At 43.8% G+C, this 22,657-nt stretch overlaps 1 protein-coding gene across 4 annotated transcripts in view; it reads left to right on the top strand.

Moving 5' to 3' along the window:
* Nucleotides 1-411: 411 nt before the first annotated feature.
* LOC121290931 (1-phosphatidylinositol 4,5-bisphosphate phosphodiesterase beta-1) overlaps nt 412-22,657 on the top strand; it is an 802,698-nt gene continuing 780,452 nt past the window's right edge. For all 4 annotated transcript variants that reach the window (XR_005945906.1, XR_005945910.1, XM_041211986.1 and 1 more), the window contains exons 1-2: nt 412-628; nt 3,224-3,301. Coding sequence is in view for 2 of the 4 variants with exons in the window: in XM_041211986.1 (XP_041067920.1) it covers nt 530-628; nt 3,224-3,301 (177 nt within the window). In the remaining 2 variants the exon portion in view is untranslated. The remainder of the gene's footprint in view (nt 629-3,223; nt 3,302-22,657) is intronic.

Consider the following 22,657-nt stretch of genomic DNA (forward strand, 5'->3'; position numbering starts at 1 on the left):
GAGGCACTGGTTCTTCCTGCAGTCTGGGATGCTATTGGTTGTGACAATGGCTGTTAGCTAGGAATTAGCTAGGAGTCGCTGTACACTCTCTACATGTGTGCACAGTGTTTGTATGTGTGTGTGTGTGAGAGAGAGAGAGCTGTGCTGAACGGAGAGGCAGTCACACTCAGCGGCTTTTAAAAAAATAATGTTGGTCGCTTTTGCCTGTGGCGTCTCGGGAGCTTCGGTGCAGCTTCCAACGCTCACTCTCCCCTCAGTGACTGGGTTCCAGTCCCAAGACTATTGAGGAGACAGCGTGAGGCTGACTCACTTGGGCTATCCCAGTATAACACTGGGCTGTTTTTATTTTGAAGTGTGTGTGTCACTGATTCAGTTTGTTGGGGGTGGGGGGGGGGGGGGAGAGTAAGAAGAGGATTAAAAAGGGACTGATATCTGAATCAGCATTATTATTTGAGTGTGTGTTGTGTGTGTGTGTTTTTTTATTTTTGCTAATTTATCCTCACCTTGAAGAAACTTTAAATGTATCTCAATGGCTGGGGCACAGCCTGGGGTCCACGCTCTTCAGCTCAAACCTGTCTCCGTGCCTGAGAACTTAAAGAAGGGAAGCAAATTTATGAAATGGGATGATGTGAGTATTGACACCGAAATATCAGCTTTCTGTAACCAGGAGGGGGGATCATGTAAGTGACGCTTTATTTGGAGGTGGTGGTTGCTGGGGGCAATTTCATTTCCGTGTCCAAAACTGCATGTAAATATTAGAGTCCCCCCCCCCCCCCCCCCCACTGCCAACTTTATTTTTTTTAAATCCATGTATTTTCCCCCACTCCTCCCATCTCCACGCATTGGCTGCCGCTGCAGCCTTTTCAGCGGCTGAGATTTGGCTCCAGCCTCGCCGAAGGGGCTGCGGGCAGAAAGCGCTTTCTCCGTAATCTGTCACCGCTCCGAGGACGGAGGGGGTGGGGGGAGATGGAAGAGACACGCGTTAAAAATAGCACAGTGGTCCCATGTCAGCACCAGTCTGAAGGCACTGGCCTCGACCCCTCTTGTGTGCTCCACAGTGTGCGTTACCCCCACCCCCCTCTTCAATCCGACTCCTCTCGCTTCCTCTACTTTCGTGTGTTTGCTCGGGGAGGTATTAACCTCTGTTTATCGTTGCCGAACCGCCTCGTTCGCCTCGGTGCAACTCGTGTCTTTTTACATATGTGTGCGTGCCCAACGTTTAGGAATCTTTGTTTTCTGTTCATTTCAGTGGACCCTCGGATCGCTAGCTGGAAACATATGACCAGCTGTGCGTATCTGAGCCTGTGTGTACTTGTGTCTATGTGTGTGTGTCTTTGGTCTGTGTTTACCTTGTATGTGTATGTGTGTGTTGGTCTGTGTATACTTTGTATACATGTACGCATGTGTCTTTCGCATGTGTATATTTTATGTGTGTGTCTTTGGCATGTGTGTGTGTTTGGTCTGTATGTATTTGAACCTGTGTTTGTGTGTGTGCATTTGGTGTGTGTGTGTGTGTGTGTGTCTTTGGTCTTATGTATGTCTGGTCTGTGTGTACCTTGTATATGTGTGTCTTTGGTCTGTGTGTACTTGTGTGTGTGTGTGTCTTTGGTCTTATGTCTGTCTGGTCTGTGTATACTTTGTATGTATGTGTGTGTGTGGGTCTGTGTATACTTTGTGTATGTATGTCTTTGGTCTGTGTATACTTTGTGTATGTGTGTCTTTGGTCTGTGTGTATGTGTGTTGGTCTGTGTATACTTTGTGTATGTGTGTCTTTGGTCTGTGTATACTTTGTGTATGTCTGGTCTGTGTATACTTTGTAAGTGTGTGTCATTGGTGTGTGTGTGTGTTTGGTCTGTATGTATTTGAGCCCGTATGTGTGTGTGTGTTTGGTTTCCGTGTGTTTGAGCCTGTGTCTTTGTGTGTGTGTTTGGCATGTGTGTATTTGTGTGTGTATTTGAGCCTGTGCATGTGTTTGTCTGGTCTTCTAGTCTGTGTGTGTGTGTGTCTGGCCTGTGTGGATTTGAGACTGTTTGTGCCTGTGAGCTTGTGTGTATTATGGTCTGTGTGTATTATGGCCTGTTCTGAGGAAAGGTTAACTTTCTCGCTCCACAGATGCTGTCTGACCTGAGTGTTTCTAGCATTTTCTGTTTTGATATCTGCGCATTTGAGCCTGTGTCTCCCCGGTCTGTATGTATTTGAGTGTGGCTATCGGTCTCCGTGTTGCACTGAACTGATGAGATAAGTGACAGATATGGACTGCACCGATTCGGCTCAATGCTAATCCCCCAGTTGAAGGTGTAACCGCCGGCTGCATCCTGCTCCCTCAGCCGGAGCGATGCAAGTTGTGTCGTGCGTGCCCGAAATTCTGAAATCTGATGTTTATACAAATCCAAAAAAATCCGGTCTGGATATCGGAAAGGAATTTGGGGTGGTGGGAGTGGAGAGAGCTTGAAGAATAAACGTTTTCTCAAAAAAAAACAATCTGAAGCGGATGATTTTAAGACGGCCACAGCAGCGTTAAGAGGACCTTTTATTACATATATAATACACTAGCAGCACAAAGTATTCCTTTCCATTTTCTAGGGTCACTGATCGCTCAGTCTCTGTCTCGAGAACATCAAGTTGATTTTTTTTTGCCGCATCTTGAGAGGCTGCAGGGTTACAAATGGTACAAAGATGAGTAGCAACTGGAGATATTAAAACCATCAACAGGTTGAGGGTCAAACATCCCGCTGTCTACCCGAACAAACTACCCGGGGCGCATACGGCATAAAATCTTCCAACACATCATCTCCCCGGAAAATAGAAGCTAAAGAATCAATAAACGTCATTCATTGAAAATTGATTTCAATTAACACTTGCTATTTACCAAAATTTTATTGAAGACTTTGATGTAGCTTAGAGCCACTGACACCAACATTAAATTGTGTTCAGAGTACCCCAGGGACACAGAGGCATGAACAAGGTGGATGCTGCTCAGTGTGGTGCACTTGAAGGAAAATGGCCACAACTTGCTTTTAGACAGTACTTTTGACGCAATGATGTGTCGGAAAGTGCTTTGACAGGAGCATTACAAGTACAAGGAGTCTAAGTGTGAATGTTCATGTGAGGTGCCCTTCGAAATTTTCACCTAGAGAGCCTATTAGTGTTACTCATTAACACTTTCAAAGATTAAATGGTCACAGCAAGTATCATGATTGTTCTATTTTATCTTTGCTGCCAGGACTCCACCACTGTAACTCCTGTCACCTTGAAAGTGGATCCACAGGGATTGTTTCTTTACTGGACAGATCAAAACAAGGTGAGAATATTAGTCCCATTTTATTGCCAGGAACTTGCTGCATGTAAGCAATGGCTCATTAGCTTATGGATTTGTGGCAAGTAAAGCAATTGAATGATTTCCGACTACTTAATCGTTTTGGAATCAAACTGCAGGTTTAAAACACGTATGGATTCAGAAACCTGAAACATTAGCCAGTTCAGATTAACTGCTCAACTATTGACTACACAAATATTTTTCCACAGCTGATAAGATTAGGGATACATTCATTTTCATCCTACTTGAAAATCTGTTTAAGTATTGTGTTGATTGTCCAGAGAATCATTCCAAGAGTCTCAAGGTCTTTAAGAATTGAAACCCTAAAATGGAAGTGACCTGGCTCTTAAAGAATGCGGAGGCAAAATAAAGATAGCTGAAAGCATAGGCATTCTTAAGTGGTCTGTTTTCAACTCTCGTGATCGCTTTGAGCTACATTGTACTTGGCCTGGAGAAATTGCACTTTTTGTTTTCAACTGAGAGGAGAAAATGCTGGAAATGTGCAGTATGCTGTTCATCCTTTGAAAGAGCAGGATGGGTTAATGCTTCCGTAAAGACAGGCTAGCTGAGATCAAATGAAGGGATAACCCTCCAAATGACAACCTTTTTTATCTCATTCAGTTGTTGGCAAACTGTGCATTTTCTCACTTTATTTCTAATTTCCATTGTTCTGTGTTTTATTCCTGATGATTGTCTATTATTGGCCTTCAGTTGTTGGGAAAAAATATCTTGTGGCAGCAGTCTCAAGAACGACCATAAATCTTGACTATGACAACTTCTGTAAACATAGACGTCTAACCACAATGCAATTAATTTGAAGCGAAAGCTTTAAACTAATTTGAGAGATCTGTGAAATGTAAATGCTGTTTTGCTGTTTCTATTTTTATATTCCCAAATTCCTGCCATTTCAGACGGGGAACTTTGTCTCCTGGGAGACTCGAGCCAAGACATAGGGATGTCCTTAGGCTGCAAATGAAAGCATTCATTTAGTTGGTGAACTACAAAAATATTGAAAAGTATTTTGGGGTGGGGGGTGGTAGACATGTGTAGCACAGTTGTCGAACAAAATCTCTCTTATCAAAGAATTGATTGATAAATGAACAATTTAAGTTTTTGACCAGCTTATGACCTAATGCCACATGCACCCCTGTTACCGTATTGATTCTAATTACTTCCACTAGTAAACAGAGGGTTTTTTAAACTCTAAACAACAAAAATAGATAAACTATAAAGGATGAACATCTGAAGTAAAAATGGATCTTGACGTAAACGCAAAGTAGATTGGTCAGCAAATCAGTAATGTCAGTCCCGCTGTCTTTTAAATCAGGAAAGAAACTCTTGGAGATTTTGTGTAGAATATGTGTTGCTTTTTTTAATCCATCACAAACTGGTACAGACTGACAAAAGTTGTTTTATAAACCTCATTATTGGCTTATTTAATTTCTAATAGGTTGGAGTTCTTTACAAAAAGTATGTGACTGCTGAAAACTCTACCGGAAACTTTTAGAAATCCTGCCTACTGTCACCATGTTGTGATGCATTCACAGCTTAAGGTTACAGTGGCAAATGATTGGAATGACAGCTGGACAAGGATGACAATGTTTCATCCTTTAAGTTTGCTCTATTGTTTAGTCTCTTATTAGTTCTAAAAAGAAAAGGCACTCTTGTTTGAGGGGAAGACCCCAATAACACCTTGTTGGTTTATTAGAAAAAAGCAACAAGGATGACCTTAAGCAACTTGCAGCTACAAGTTGAGCATGGCACGTAGTTTCCCTTTTTTGAGAGCTGTAAAGTTTTGGCAGCAGGGAGGAGTCCAATGAAAGCTTGGCGGAGCTGAAGTGGCCTTCTATTTTGGCAGCCATCGCCGATTGGTTGGCGCAGAGTCAGCTAAGGACATTATGGGACCAGGGCGTCAGTCACATGCAAGCTTGATTTCCATTGGAGGAGTAAGTTTGATGTAATGGTTTGGTTGTGGAAGGTTATTGGTGCTTTACTGGCTGGCCACCCTACCTCGCGAGGCTTAAATTTGATTTATTTTGCTGTAATCCCACAGTGAGGTAGGAGGTGTTTGGGAGAGGGGTGGGTGAAGGGAGGACAGAGGCTCTCATTTACCTACTCCCACCCATCACTCCTCAGGGAGAGAAAGAGAGCCGCTGGTCCAGGTGCATCATGTGACTCTTGCGAGTAAATGTTGAGATTTGAAGGTTCATTAGCATGAACATGAATGAGGCTTAATTTTACTTAGAAATTTCCATCTCAGAATAAATTTTCATGAGTTTGCACGTCGGGAAAGTGAAGGGTTACAGATAAAAATGCTGATGATCTTTCCTCGACAGAAAGTTGCTGTGCAGTATTTTATTGAAGTAAATTATTAGTTGATAGCAAATAGCTGATTGTTCAGTTGTCACAAATTCTGTGGGATCGATCAGCAGGCTTGCAAGTAATGAGTCCCTGTATTAGTTTAATGTGGGGTAGGAGTGCATTGATGTGCACATTGCTTTCAATGAGGTAATCTGTTTCAGCCTTTAGCCTCTGGTCAATTGGAGGCATTTTTAATCTAGTAAAGTACTTTACTTTTCTTCAGCTGCTCAGTAGAATTCCTGTTGCGTGAGACACAACAAGACAACAGTCGTGATTTTGTTGCTGGAGATTATTCAGTTAATGACTGGCTCAGCCATGCAACAGCACATCTAAAGGAAATGTTGGAAACTGACAGATACAGCAGGATGAGAGCCCACTTTTGTGGTGTATGTCATCCCTGTAACTGACAGCCAGTTTAGTCAATCACACCAGTGCATTGATGGCTGATCGATCAATTACCTATTGAGGCTTCCCTGTGAGTAAATTGAGAGCTTGATCTGTGCGGAGAGCCATCAATATAATTAAGAGGCTTCAAATCAAACTAAAGGAGAAGCTCACCTGAGTTTTTGTTCTCCATGCATGCAGTCTCTCTTGTGGACACCCAGGACTTGGGTAAGTAAAGTACAAGTGGACTAGCCATATAAACCGAACCAGCCATATAAATACTGTGGCTCCAAGTGCAGGTCAGAGGCTGGGGATGCTGCAGCGACTAACTCACCTCCTGACTACCCAAAGCTTCAAACCATCTACAAGGCACAAGTCAGGAGTGTGATGGAATACTCTCCACTTGCCTGATTGAGTGCAGCTTCACCAACACTCAAGAAGCTCGACACCGTTCGGGACAAAGCAGCCTGATTGATTAGCATCCCATCCACAATCTTAACCATTCACTCCGTCCACCACCCATGTGCATTGGCAGCAGTGTGTACCATATAAGATGCACTGCAGCAACTTGCCAAGGCTACCTTGACAGTAGCTTCCAAACCCATGACCTCTACCACCTAGAAGGACAAGTCAGCAGCTGCATGGTAACACCACACCTGCAAGCTCCCTCTAAGCCATTCACCATCCTGACTTGGAACTATATCACCATTCTTTCACTGTCACTGGGTCAAAATCCTGAAACTCCCTTCCTAACAGTGTACTTACTCCACATGGACAATAATTCAAGAAGGCGGCACACCACCACCACCTTCCCGGGGGCAATTAGGGATGGGCAATAAATACTGACCTAGCCAGCAATACCCACATCCCATGAAATAATAAGCAAAAAAAAGCCCAATGAGCTTTGATGCAAGTGCAGAGAGTGGGTAAGGGTAATGCTGGAAGTTAACCAGCAAAAACAATGCTGGTCACCAGCATAGAGCACTGGTAAGCTTCTCCCTGATTGTCTAACTAGTTTCAGCAACCCATCAGTTCCAGGGTACCCAACTCTTTGTCATTATGGGCTGCTTGTATGTGCCTTTGGACCCCATGGGAGAACCACATATTTAAATCAATATCCCTGTTAATTTGTCGGTACCATGAAACTCGAGATACAAGCAGATCTAATGTGGTGCTCTCGGATTTATCATCGAATTAGCACTGAAGACATCCCTTTCCAAGTGTTCACATCCGAAACATTTGAATAGGAGAAATCAGCAATGAAAAAAAAGCAAAATAGAGTTGAGTTGGCTTGGCTGAGTTGTAGTTTGGACACTCCTATGTTAGCACTTTGGCCAGGTGAGATATTTAGACCCAAGCAAAAAAATTCTTAGGTGCTGTCCCCTTTCCAGATGTGAGCCATGCTAACCTTTCAGTCATCAACATTAATGCAGGCTTGTCTGCCACAGCTTACCAAATCAGCCATAGGATTTTGCCTTGTTTCCAATGTTCCATCACCAGCCATGTCATCTGGGCTGTAAAGAGATGTTGTTTGACTCCCATCCCAACCTCATAAATAATATATTCACTCCATAATCGCTGGAAGAGGAACACACAATTTGACTGCAGAATTCAGAAAAGCTGAGCGGCTCAGGGATAAATATGAAAGCAACTGACTGGAACATGGAGCAAAATATGGCAAAGGATTTGTATTTTGATACTCTGTACAGGAGATGTACGAGCAGGTTACGGATAATACCAAGGTGTTCTATCATCATCATTCTGACATTCCAACAAGGACTACACTTCAGAATGTACTTCATTGGCTGAAAAGCACTTTGGAACATCCTGAGGTCATAAAAGGTGCTATAGAAATGCAATTTCTTTCATTGTAACAGTACTTGAGCCAAATATATGGAATTAAAAATATAACGAATAATGGACATGTTTTAAGGTTCCAATTTGAGAAATGTATGACATTGGAACATTTTTTTGTCTGTCTACCTATTGTATATTAAATGTAATACATGGGGTGAGAACTCAGTATAAATATGTGTAGTACATGTTATTTTTGTTGGAGGTTTGGCGATAGGTTTGTTTATATTTAGTGGTACAGATCTTTTGGAGGAAGGTGACAGCACCCTGTCATTATACACAAACCAAAGCTGGTGCCGGGGATCACATTGGCTCTGAATTCCCCAAAGTGCCTACTTTTTGTAAGATGTCTGCCCCAAGCCAGAATCAAACCTAGCCCTTGCTTAAAGGAATTCAGCAAGTTGGCATCCACTATAGCCTGTTCCAGAGATCCACTGTTCTCTCGGGAAATGCACCCCAACCTGACATCTGACATCTAACCGAGACGTGACCTCAGTAAAATGTGGCTCTTCATTCTCCCGTGCCACCCTGATTGCAATAAACAGTCAACTGGAGCACGCTGGGGATGACAACAAAATTTGCATTGATATGATGCCTTTAATGTAGTAAAACGCCTAAAGGCCTTTTGCAGAAGGATTATCCAATAAAACCTGACACTGAGCCACATGAGGAGATATTAAGACAGGTGACCAAAATCTTGATCGAGGAGGTAGGTATTAAGGAGCATCAAAAAAAAGAGAGTGAGTGGTAGGGGTGGTGGAATTCTGTCAGTCATTTTGCGCTTTGATCCATTCCCAGCTTGTCCCTGCGCCCCTAGGGAACCTCAGAGTTGTCTAGGTAAAGCACACACTAATATAATGGAGTATTCCCCAAAATCTACCAATGCACCCCCCTACAACCCCCCACCAACAAACCCCCTGGCCCCCGTCACCTTGCTGCAACCCAAAGCCCCTGCCTCACTAGCTGCACCCAAAGTCAGGTTAAGGAACGCAGATTTTGAGACCGGTATGTTTTTCCTCATCCTAATTTGATTCCTGACTTTAAAAACAAATTTAATTTTAATAGTTAAAAGCACATCTTTGAGGGAATGGGATGGAGAGGGCGGGTGGGTGAGGAAAAGAAACAGATTCTCCTTGTCAAGAATGAATGGGAGTAAAGGGAGAGTAAACGGAGGATGTAGGGTGTGGTTAGTAAAAGTGGAGTGAAGGGAAGGAGAGGATATAGCGGGTAATTCAAGCGGCAAGAGTTTAGAATAGTGTTGGGAGTAATAGAGGTAGTGATGGGAGCCAGATGGTAGAAAGGAGAGGGAATAGTGGTAATGCAAAAGGGTAGAGGACTTGATGGGATGGGGAGAGCATTCATGATGGAGCAGGAGATCTGCTGAGGGTCACATTTTCCCCACAACCCTTTTTGGAAAATACTGCCAGCTGCCACTCTCCGCCAAGCCATGCCACACCACATCTCATCTCTCACCAAAAGGGAAAGAAATGAAAGGGAGAGAGAGGGAGAAGCAGAATGAGACAGAACAGGAAGGAAAGCAGAAACAAGACCCAGGGAGAGAGAAAGAGATAAAAACTGAAGGAGAAGAGAGAAACGACAACATGATAATGAGCGAGATCAGTATGAGAGAAACCATACTCTTCAATGTACTCCATGTCAAACTACAGGGCGTTGTCTCTGATATATAAGTTATCTACATGGGCAGCTTAGCTACTCATCATGGAAGCAACAGCCAAAAATATTCAAAGAAGCAACCCCTTTGAAATAATTAGCTGGGCCACTAGGGAATGAATGATCATAAGATCATCAACATTATTAACATAATGCATTGTGGCCTGGCATAAGTACAACTTATTAGCGAAGGAGTGACACCATCTGTAGCTCTTTTAAGAGAAGAAAAATAATCAAAGTTGCAAAATGATACCATCTGCACCTCTTAATGTTCAGATACCCAATTTACTATTAATCACAGACCTTTTTGTCTTTATTGAAACACAAAGGACAGGGACATCATTGAGAAACTGTTTTGAGAAAATTGGTGAGCCAGCGTGCACACAGGCCAAATTCAAAAACGACTGTTAATCTAAAGTTCTCTTGCAAGGAATTCACCTCCTGACTCCCCAAAGTCTGTCCACAATCTACAAAGCACAAGTCAGGAGTGTGGTGGAATATTCCCCACTCACCTGGATGAGTGCAGCTCCAACAACACCCAAGAAGCTTGACACCATCCAGGACAAAGCAGCCCGCTTGATTGGCACCTCACCCATGAACATTCACTCCCTCCACCACCAACGCACAGAGGTAGCAGTGTGTACCATCTACAAGATGCACTGCAGGAACTCACCAAGCCTCCTCAGACAGGACCTTCCAAACCCACGACTGCCATCACCTGGAAGGGCAAGGGCAGCAGATGCATGGGAACACCACCACCTGGAAGTTCCCCTCCAAGTCACTCAATATCTTGACTTGGAAATATATCGCTGTTCCTTCAATGTTGCTGGGTCAAAATCCTGGAACTCCCTCCCTAACAGCACTGTGGGTGTACCTACACCACATGGACTGCAGCGGTTCAAGAAGACAGCTAACCACTACCTTCTCAAGGGCAATTAGGGATGGGCAATAAATGCTGGCCTAGTCATCAATGCCCACATCCTATGACTGAATTTTAAAAATTGAGCTGCATCTGCTAGAGGAGGGTTTCTTGCACTATTAAGTTCCATAACTCAGACAAAACCCTTCCTCTGGTGCTGTCATCTGCACTATTTCAATTAAAATCTCCAAAGTGTATTTCCAAATATCCTCCCCCACATCACCAATAGAAAGTTAAATCTACTGCTAGTTTTTTTGACTTCTTAAAGGACCGTTGCTGACAAACATTTCAGGAAAGACATGAGAAGACACTTTCAGTGAAACAGGTAAGGCAAATAGTAAAGGGGTGGAATTTTGGCAACATCATGTTCAAGCTAATGGCTGGGATTTTCCGTGCCCGCCAGTGTCGGGCATGTTCGGTGGCGTGGAACCAGTTTGCGATCGTCCGCTCAGCCCGCCGATGGCAGGCCATGTTCCCCGCTATCAGACGTCAGGAACCTCATTGTAATACATCAGCATATCATTATAAAGCCAGCGTGCTGGACTTATTCAGCACATAAGCGACATGCACCTGGCAGCTGCACTTCATTTGGGTCTTTAAGGTTTGTTTGCCTATCTTGTATCAGGCAGCACTCGCAGTCATCAGCACCAGGCTTCACAGACAACACCACATCACTTTTAGGGGGATTCATGGGTAGGTCTCTATCTACCAGATCAGCCAATTGTGAGTGGCTTTTCAGTGGCTGTAGGGCAAAGTCTTGCTTGGGGAAGTGGGGGGGGGGGAAGTGGCCTCAGGAAAGGGTGAGGGCTGTATTGAGGAAGGAGAGTATCTCAGGGTGTGTGTGGGGCACATGTTGATCTGTGCAAGTAGCCTCAAGAGGGTGAGGGCTGAGGACACTGTCTCCAGAGGAGATGAGGTCAGCTGGAGATGTGAGGATGTGTGTGAGAGAGTGAGTGATGCCCCTTGAGCTGGCAGTGAGTGAGGCACAAGTGAATATGATGGGCTTGAGTGTGTGAGTTTCGAGTGATGAGATGGTTGCCTTACCCTGGCTGCATGGATGAGATCATTCATCCTCTATCTGCATTGGATGGCCAACCTCTTCTGTGCAGCATTGGCACTGACCACCACTGCCACCGCCTGCCATACTGGATTGGCAATGCCCCTGCCCATCCTGCGGCCAGAGCGGGGGTAGAGGACATCACTACAGGCATCCATGGTGTCCAAATGGCATTCCAGTGATGTGTCATTAATCCTCGGGGCTGCAGTCTTTTTGCCTTTCGTGGGCATCTTCCCTGCAGTTGCCATGGACTGGAAGCACTGAGACTTGTGCGCGTGGCGTAATGAAGTGGTGAGGTGATGGCGTGGCAGGCAAATGGGAGCCTGCCCGCCATGGAAAAGGCTTGTTTCCTGGGAATGCATAGGTAATGCAGTGGGTTTGGGACGATACGGCGTGGAAATACACCATCACGGCCGACAGATAAAATGTCATTGTACCTGCCCATTACTGCACTTAGTGCAATTCTGGGACAATTCCGCCAATCATGATTTTTTTCCTGGACCTTTTCCACGGAGCTGTGAATTTTTTGCAAGATAAAAATAAATTGCTTTGAATATGATCATTGCAAGCATTACATCCTGATAGTTTCCTATTAATCTATATTTGCAACAACAACTTGAGTTTATAGGACACCCTAAAATGTCCCAGGCTTCAGAGGAGCATTATTTGACAACATTTTTAGTTGAGTGAGTAGCACTTTCAAATCAGATGCAGTAAAAGTGATCCACTACTTTTCCATAACCTGTTCTGAATAGCAAATTCACTTGCCAACTCTGTGTGACTCACATAAGGAGCTTTTGTCATTGTCGCAGGTCTTAATTTAATATGAAAGCAGGTTATTTGAAGTTCAAATTACCTGTTAACTTTAGTAGCTGTCAGTGGTAACTTAGCTCTATTTGTAGTTGGATATTGATTGTGGATAAATGTGCATTGAAGCAAATACACCAACTTAGTGTTTTGCACATTCCTTTTTGTCGTTGCCAGATATTAGGATGTATTGGTATGGAAAAAAATGTTTTGCCATTGAAAAACAGGGCAAATTAGTGGCACTAAGCACTAGAAGTGACATGTACATGTTTTCAATGCCTGGTTACCATTGTTCACACAATATAAGCCTTTGCACTTTGGCTTCACTGAACAGACTATTTGAAGGGTTACATGACATGAATAATGCTGAAGAGAAAGTCATGTTGCTGACGCATTTCATCTTGCATGCATCAGGACGAAGGCAAGGGCGCCTTTCTCCATGGCAACACTTAGGCCAATCAAAGTTGACTTGCCAACCAATCAACACCCTTTTCTCCTGTAGTATAAATTGTTGTGATTGTTTGAAATTTGGCATTCTTGCACTTGTCCTGATGAGTGCAAGAGGAAAAGCTTCAGCAACATATCCCTCTTTTCAGCAAGATTCAAGTTCTTTACTACCAGGTGACTGTTTGGTTGTGAGACAGACATTCTAGTACGTGTGCTGCAATCTTAAAACTCCACCAACAACCTGCTTAAAACTTCAATCATCACATGTCTGAGTTTGTGGAGGTTCATTTCACCTACAAATAAAATATGGGGAAGTGTTTTGTTTTTGTTTGTATTCCACTAACATAGCCCCCAGTCAGGTACCTGATTAAAAGTATGGAAGGATACCTGATGGCAAGGAGGTCAACTTAGGCACTTCCATAGTACAAAATTGTCAGCTGACTTGCCTCCAATGATGTGGGACACCAACATTTGGAATGGTTTAACTTCCTACCTCCAGAAATAGGAAAATAAAATACTAAAAAGAAAGAACTTGCACTTCATTGGTGAGTTTTACAAGATCTGGATACCCCGAAGTGCTTTATAACCAATGAAGTATTTTCTGAAGTGTAGTCACTGTTGTAATGTTGGAACCTTGTTTCCAAAGCCCTCTGTGGCTTCATCCCTCCCTATCTCTGTAATCTCCTCCGGCTCTACAGCAATACAGGATATCGGCGCTCATCCAATTCTGGGCTGTTGAGCATCCCCAATTTTAATTGCTCTACCGTTGATGGCCATGCCCTCAGCTGCCCAGGCCCCAAGCTCTGGAATTCCCTCCCTAAACCTGTCCACCTTGTTACCTCTTTCAGCCTTTGAGACACTCCTTAAAACCTGCATCTTTGAACAAGCTTTTGTTCACCTGCCCTAACATCGCCTTATGTGACTTGCTGTCCTATTTTGCATTATAATGCTCCTCTGAAGTGCCTTGGGATATTTTATTACATTTGAGATGTTACGTAAATGAAAGTTGTTGTTGTTGTTGAAACACGTCTAAGTGTGTGATTCATCTCTCTGCTTTATGAGCAAGTCCACTTCAACCCACAGTCAACTCATCAGTGTTGCTGTGTAAGCATTACAGCCTGATGATTTTGCATGTTATAGATTCCACAGCTACTGCAATAGGTCTTGATTAATATTTAAACTTTATTTCTATCTTAACTATCAAAGAACAACCAAAATCATTCAAAAAGTTCTGTCGAAGGGTCATGAGGACTCGAAACAGCAACTCTTTTCTTCTCCGCCGATGCTGCCAGACCTGCTGAGTTTTTCCAGGTAATTTTGTTTTTGTTTTGAACCAAAATCATTGCCCATTTAAAATGGAGGAGAGACAAATTTTATTTAACTCAGAGGGTCGTGAGTCTTTAGAGCTCTCTTCCTGAAAAGGTGATGGAAGCAGAGTCTTTGAATATTTTTAAGGCAGAGGAGGATAGATTCTTGGTAAGCAAGGGGGTAATGGGTAGGCGGGATGCAGATTTCAGGTTACTGTCAGATCAGCCATGATCTCATTGAATGGCGGAGCAGGCGCGAGGAGCTGAATGGCCTACTTCTGCCCCTTGTTCATATTTTTTCGTAAGTTCATTGATTTTTTTTTCATTATTTATGACTGCTAAATTTTAGGGTTTTTCAACTAGTGGTGCAAAATATCTAAAATGATGGAAGCAGTAATAAAAAGAATGGATGGTTAGAGGCAGGAAGTTGCAAGTTCTTCACGTCCTCTCTGGAAATGGCTGACATGAAGCAATTAATCACTTGTTGTCTGTGTAAGACAACAAATCTGTGAAGTGCTTGCAAGCATGTTGGGAGTATTGCTATGGCAACACAGCAACAACTTATATTTATTTGCAATGCAAATTTAATGCAATGAAAGATCCCAAGGCACTTCACAGGAGTGTGATAAAACAAAATATGGGCCACATAAGGGGATTTAAGTCAGGTGACCAACAGCTTGGTGCAAGAAACAGGTTTTAAGGAGTATCTTAAAAGGAGGAAAGAGAGGCGGAGGGGTGTAGGGAGGAAATTCGGGAACTTGGAGTCTATGGCAACTAAAGGCATGGCCAGCTATGGTGGAGCAATTAAAATTGGGAATGCACAAGAGGTTAGAATTAGAGGAACACAGATATCACAGGAGGTTATGGGACTGGATGAGATTACAGAGATAGGGGGGAGCCAAGGTAACAGAGTACTGACTGAATGAAATTAATTGCAAACCTTAATTTCAGAATTAACACACTTCAAGGATAGCCACATTGAATGATTGATGGAAAAAGTGTTTCTAAATTGGTCTGTTTGGCTTTTTACAGCAATGATTGACATGTCCACGTCACCACAATTAGTTATTCACATCATCATTCGCAACTGCTGTATGCTATTAGACAGGGAAAGAATCTGGACAGATTAGCAAAAGCCTAAAGTATAAAAATTGTATTGAAGCTACTTCAGTGGTGGAAATGTTGAAATCCTCTAATGTATACACGGGTGTGTGTTATGATCCACAGCTGAGGTTACCCCTGGTCAAGCCTGATCCCAGAGTGGAACTTGATGGATCCTAACTTTTATTTTTGTTTGTTTGGATACATGGAGAGTAGCTATTGAACAGAGTCACAGGAGTCAGCTGATGAACTTTTAACAAAAGAATTAAACATTTATTCCACAAGAAAAGATGAACTATGTTACAACACTCCTTCACCCACATCTATACCTTTACAGATGTATACAGATTTGTAAGGATAACACAAGTTTAAAAAAAAAGCTATCTATACTCTAATGTTCACAGTAAGTTACACAGAGCAGGTAAACCTATGGCACCCTGTGGTCAGACACACCACACTCTGAAACCAAGTGACAGATGCCACCTCAAACAGATGCCACGGATCTCTCCTCAACTCCCCTCAGACACTTGTCCCACCATGAGTCAACCAGTTTCACTGAATTCTGTCCTTCATATGAAGGATTCCAATCTCCACTCTCCAGGACCTCGCCTTGGAATCTTCTCCCAAACTGACGTTTTCGCTCAGACACCTTCCACAAGGGTTCACCTCCGGGGTTTCGAACTCTCCTTCTGATACCCCTCTTCCCTGGGTCATCACATGCACTCAAGCTGTCTTCCATGCACTCTCTCACCGAGTCAGCATTAACAGTATGCCACTGCTTCACATGCCCATTGCAAAGAATTACAGATCTTCATTTGTCTATTTGAACCATCTTGCTTCTTGCAAGCTGTTCTCACTTTAAATCTGAAGCTTGGAGCCTTTCTCTCTGCTCCTCTCTCTTAAATTCCCTTAATAGGGCCTTTTCCCAGGCTCCTGTCCTTCCTTTAATTAGAAGGTCTTCTTTGAACTTTCTGTTCTTCCACTCCCCTGGAATTTTGGGGCTTTTCTTAGCTTGGGACTTGCAATCTGTCCCCTTTTAGGTTGCTTCTGTTTCACAGCTGCCTTCAAACCAACTGAACTCAAACAGCTTTCAAAACAAACTGCTGTCTTTCTTCTTCTGTGTGTCTGTCTGTGGGAGGAATCTGCCTCTCTGGCCCCCCTGTTCTTCCTACTTTTGTGTTTATTTTCACTTTATCGGGATTGTAACCGTATCATTAGAAATACAAGCAGCCTTTTAAAGTGAAACTAAAATTCTATTTGATCTTTCTTAACATACAGGTACAGAAATACAAATCAAATTTAAACTTTAAAGCTAAAACACATTCCTAACACCCACAAATACAAGTATAACTTACTTAAGCTATCTCTATTTCCTAACAGTGTGTGTGTGTATGTGTATGCACACACATATCCATATATATATATATATATATATATACACACACATCCACACATATACACACGCATATGTATATATGTGTATATACACACATACATACACATGTACTCACATTTACACACAAACACACACACAAACGTAAACATGGACACACATATACACACACATATACGCACACGTGCACACACACATCCATTTACACACAAACACACATACACCTAAACACAGACCACACACACACATATACACACACATATACACAGACCATACATACATATAAACACCGTTAAAACATTCACTTAGATGATTTGACAACAGCTAAAGAATGAAAAGTTCCAGTGATGAGGCAATCAGTTGATGAGTAGGACTCAATGCAGAAATTGGATAGTGCGCTGAGTATGAATACAGTACTGGCCTTTCATTTCTGAAACCTCAGTTTGAACCTTGCTCAGACAGAAGGGAAGGTGGCCCTCTTGTGCTGGCTGTGTGACATCCGGCCCTAAGCAAAATTACTTTAGGCAGTCTGATTTTAATTGGGCAGATATCCACAGCAAAATAAATGTCTGTCATTGTTTCACCAATTGCTACTAATTTGGCAAACTTGCTTTGAGAGATTCCAAACAAAGAGCAAATCTAAGCCCAGAGTGCATCAATTTAAAAGAGGCAGATTGGCCCATTCTGATTATCTGATTTGAAACTCCCAACTTGGCCACAGTGTGATTTTGTGGTGCCAAGCTGGGAGTACTTGATACATAAGTTAGAAGCGGGAGAGGGAACAGTGCTTCATTCATGATGGGCAGGATTTCCCAGTCGGCGAGCAGTGGGCGGGGCCCACTTGCCAATGCGTAAAATGATGCGGGGATGATGTCGGGCGGAACTCCTGACGTCACCCCGCGGCATTTCCATTTTCAGGTCGGTGGGGGCTCAACCGAATCAGCTGTGTGCCCACTGACCTGTCAACGGCCAATTGAGGCCATTGACAAACTCATTAACATCATTAATGGACCTGCCCATCCAACCTTAAGGTTGGCAGGCAGGCCAGGAGCCCTGGCGGACTTCAGAGAAAGCATGAAACCTCATCCATGGGCGGGATGAGGTTTCATGTAGGTTTTTAAAAATTTAATAAAAGCTTACCTAAAAGTGATGGACATGTCTCAACTCATTTGACAGTGTCACATGAGGGGACATGTCAGGGAAATTTTATTTTTCTATTTTTAACATTTTTACATTTGGAGCCAATCTCCCTGAGGCCTCAGGGAGATGAATATGCTCTTCTGTACGCAGGCGCAAAAGAGTGCCCCCTCGGCTCAGGGAATCCCTCCCCCGTAGTGCTCCTGGCGGACGTCACGCTGGGTGAGCCTTAATTGGCTTGCCCATGTAAAATGGCAGTGCGCCCCCAATTGGGGGCGCCAATTGGAGGCGCACCTCCACGTGCCCACTCCATTTTCCCCAACAGGGGGAAAATTCTGCCCTATGTGTATATGCTGCTCCCCATAACTATATTAGTAATATAAAAAGAATGGGGAGAAGATTTCTATTTTGTGCTGTTGATATTGTAGCTGTGACTGCGATATTTATAGGCAAGGATATAAAAAGCGTATTTACTATTTCATCTTCAATGGGCTGCTGCATTGAGAACCTTTCTTTCACATTCAGTGGAAGGAGAGCTGATGTAGCTGTCCTGTTTGACTCTCTGCTCCTCAACTGCACTCAGCAGGTCATGAATTAATATTTTAAGCTGTGTTGGAGATGATACCCCCAAAACCAATCCAACCCCTGGATTTAAATAAACTTTCTGCTAGATATTTAGCCAAGTATTGGGTGTTGTTGCACATCCTCCTCAGGCAGAAAACCAGTGCAGAAAGGACCAATTTTGTGACATAATGTCTAGTGATGGATCTGTCCCTGTGTCTCAGATGGCACCATATTGGTTAAGTTGGCTTGTCAGGTATCCTGAGTGGTCACCTATAGCAGGCACTGGGGCCTGTTTTTAAGCCCCCTGTCAGAAATTGATCGAGATGGAATAGAAAAGGTTCTCCACTCAAAAAATTTATCAGCCGCGGCTATAGCCTAACAGGCAAGCTCGCATTAAAAAAGAAAATGAGTTCCTTAAACCTATTCACATTCACATTCAAAGTAAAAAATAAAGCCAGAAATGTTATTGCAAAGTATTAACAGCACAGAAACGGGCCATTCAGCCCAACAGATCCATTGATACTAACAAGATTTGGCACAGTTGGGAAACTTTTTGTTTCAGTTTTAAGAAACACGTAGATTGCTCTGTCGGAATTTTGATATTCATCGTGGAAAACATTCATTGTTTTTTTTATTATCTTTGTATATTGTAAGGCCACACTGTTCTCTAATATCAGTAATATTGATGAGACAGTATGGGACACAATGGGGAGCAATTGATGGCAAATGTTTCAATAATGAACAATCAATTAATTTGGTGATGAGTCAGGTCCTTGGCGTTTGCTGTTGAATAAATGTGAAGTTACCTATTGTGGGTTGTGCATCTTTTGTAGTAATAGAAAAGATTGATTTACAATTCCTTATTAAAAGCCGTTGGCTCTCGTTATTACTGTAGAAATGTAATATCTCTGGCAGGATTTGCACTTACGTGCAGCAAGCTGGGAAAACTATTCTAAGCACTTGATTAATCTAGCAATTTTCAGATAACCTCTTTTACATTTTTAAAATGTCTGATCACTAAATTAAACAAACATTGCATTTTCCTCCAGACATCAATAATACAAACCTTAGGATGTGGGAAACTCTGAAAATGAGCTGTGACAATTTTGTATTGAAATAGGATATTCGACCATGCCCCACTACTGAGGTATCAGGAAGACTACTTTGCCTTTATAAAATTGGGCTGGTCTACGTATACCTATATTAACCTTACTCAGAGTTAGTTCCTCCGGTTCCATGCAGGACAATGGGCAGCAAGACTCCACCATCAGAATCTCTTTCACTTCAGCCCAGGTGGTGTCCCGCTCTTGGTAGTCCTCCTTAAATGTACTTCACCAGAGGCAGGACTTTTAGCTCGGCAGCTCCGTGCCTCAGGGAGATTATTCAGCATTCTTTCAGGCGCATGTGCGAAGTTTGCGCTAGGGCCTGCTTGCCCTCCTTGCCTGCCTGCACAGGCAATGCTCAGCGCTGCCACTCATGTATCATGCTGGGTGGGGCCTTAATTGGCCCGCCCGTGTAAAATCATGGAGCTCTGTCAATCAGGAAGTCGACTGCCCCCGCCGATCCTGCACGCCAAGGGAAAAATTCTGCCCCGGGTCTTCTTTGATTGGCCCTGTCTTCTTCTTTCCACTGGTGGTGTCCACTCTGGCAGTATGTCCGGGAGGCGAAATAGCATCACTTGTCTCTCCATCACAATGCCCAGGATTTTAACTGGGCAGCTCTGGTGAAAGATGTCCAACTTACGTGACACCTTTACTGTTCCCTTCCCTGTCTTGCTGGCGTAAATTGCAGTTGGTACTACAATGGGCATGTAGAGACACAGCTTCATGGCCATGTTGATGGGGTTGGCTGCCCCACTGCATGGAAACACTGGAAGACCAATCTTGCTTTGATGATTCTTATGTGGACATCAACCTCTATATCACCTTCCCTGGAGATGTTGCTTCTTAGGTACTGGAAATGGTCGATGTCCCCTCCCCTACCCCACCCCCACTAGCACCATCTGTCACTTGCTCATCCTGCTTTCTACCGTTAATGTCACCATTAGCACATCCTTTAGCTAATATCACCACCGTCAACACTCCTTTGTCTTTTTGTTTATGACATCTTTGGCAATCTCTCCTTTGCCTCCACCTATCACTGGTCCTGCATCCAGCTCCACCTGTCCCACCCCCCTCAAACAGCTTATGTTTCACCACATTTCTATTTCTCTTTAGTTCTGATGAAGAGTCATACAGACTCGAAACGTTAACTCTGTCTTCCTCTCCATAGCTGCTGTCAGACCTGCTGAGTTTCTCCAGCAATTTTTGTTTTTCTTTCAGATTTCCAGCATCCGCAGTATTTTGCTTTTATCATTCCTTTCAAATGTTGGCTTCTCATTGCCAAAGATTCTTCAATCATTTTCAGAGGAGTTTTGTCCTAAATTAATCACAGGCTGAACTGGTACAATGAATCCATGGGGTTTCTATATTCACATAGATGTAATCCGATTGGAAGGATCCATCTGTGTGAATTTTCTGACTTGATCAGTAACACAGGACAGAATTGTCCCAGATTTCCAATAAGTGCGCTAGCGGGTGGGGAAAACAATGCTTTTCCCGCCGGCTGCAATGACGGGTTTTCATGCCATATCTTCCCAAACCCACCGCATTAGTTATGCATTTGCAGGAAACACATAATTGTGCTGGCTGGTGGGCAGGATCTTATTCGCCCGCCAGGCCATCACCTCGCCGCTTCATCATGCCAAATGCCATATTTAAAGTCCAGCCACACGCACACTTCTCGGTGCTTCCAGCCCAAGGCTACTACAGGGAAGATGCCGAAGGAAGTCAAAAAGACTGCAGCCCCCAGGTTTAGTGATGCATCACTGGAATGCCTTTTGGACACCATGGAGGCCACCACGATGTCCTCTACTCCCACTCTGGCCACACGATGGGCAGCAGCATGACCAACCAGGCTTGGGAAGCAGTGGCAGTGGTGGTCAGTGCCATTGCTGTACAGAAGAGGTTGGCCATCTAATGCAGATAGAGGATGGTTGGTCTCATCCATGCAGCCAGGGTAAGGCAACCATCTCATCACTCTAAACTCACACACTCAAGGCCATCACACATTCACTGGCATCTCACTCGCTGCCAGTTCAAGGGACATCACCACCCATTCTCACCCACATACCCTCACATGTCCATCTGGCCTCATCTCCTCTGGAGACTGCCTCCTCAACCCTCACCATCTTGGAGCCATTTGCACAGGTCAACATGTGCCCCACACACACACTGGGATACCCCCTTCCCCAGTACGTCCTGCAGCCTCTTCCCTTGCCTGAGGCCACTTCTCCCCCTTCCCCAAGCAAGCACTAGTCCTGCAGCCACTGAAAATCCACTCTTATATGGATGATCTGGTAGGTAGAGACCTACCCATGAGACCCCCTAAAAGAGATGGGGCGCTGTCTGCAAAGCCTGGCACTGATGACTGACAGGCAAACCTTGAAGTCCCAAGCGAAGCGCTGCTGCCAGCAGAACATCATTTACGTGCTGTTGTGAAACACGTCGGCTGGAAAGAGGGCGATGCTCCAGCTACGGGGTGGGGGGTGGGGAGAGCGATTCTGGCGGGCAGGCCTAATAATGATTTGCTGATGTATAACAATGAGGTTCCCAACGTCCGATGGTGGAGAACGCAGCCCACCATTGGCAGACTGAGTGGACGATCACGAACTAGTTTCACGGCACCATGAAACCGATAGCACCATATTGTCCGCTGACACTACTGCACACGCCCGACACTGGTGGGCATGGAAAATCCCGGCCACAGTGTTTCCAAAACTAAGTTTTCTTTTTTAGAGCTGCTGGTGAGAAAGAAAGTTTCTCACAAAATCCCTACCCCTAATCTTGATGTGGCAATTAAAATGCCAATCTTCACACCCCTCCAGCATCTCCCCACCCTCCCTCCTACCAAAAAAGTGGACACCGAAGCTTCTTAAAGAGGCCTCCTCTTCCTGGTTGAAGCTCCTCCCATTTCTCTTGATCAAGGGTCAGACCTTATTCTGCAATTACTGCTGGTGCATTTACGCATAGAATTAGACTCTTTGTCCAATGTTCAGGTTCATTCCTCGCCTTTTGGCCTTCATGCATGACCATCCCTGACTGCTGTCTCTTATTGGAATTTGTACTACAGGAAAAGAAAGGCCTTGCATTTTTCCAGCACCTGTCACATTCTTCAGATGTCCCAAAGTCCTTCACAGTCGTAGAAGACCTGTTGGTATAGTCATTGTTGTAATTCAAGCAAATGTGGCGGCATCCAAATTACGCACAGCAAGCTCTCAGAAACAGCAATGAGATATATG

Source organism: Carcharodon carcharias, chromosome 2 (genome assembly GCF_017639515.1).
Source record: "Carcharodon carcharias isolate sCarCar2 chromosome 2, sCarCar2.pri, whole genome shotgun sequence".
Lineage (NCBI taxonomy): Eukaryota > Metazoa > Chordata > Chondrichthyes > Lamniformes > Lamnidae > Carcharodon > Carcharodon carcharias.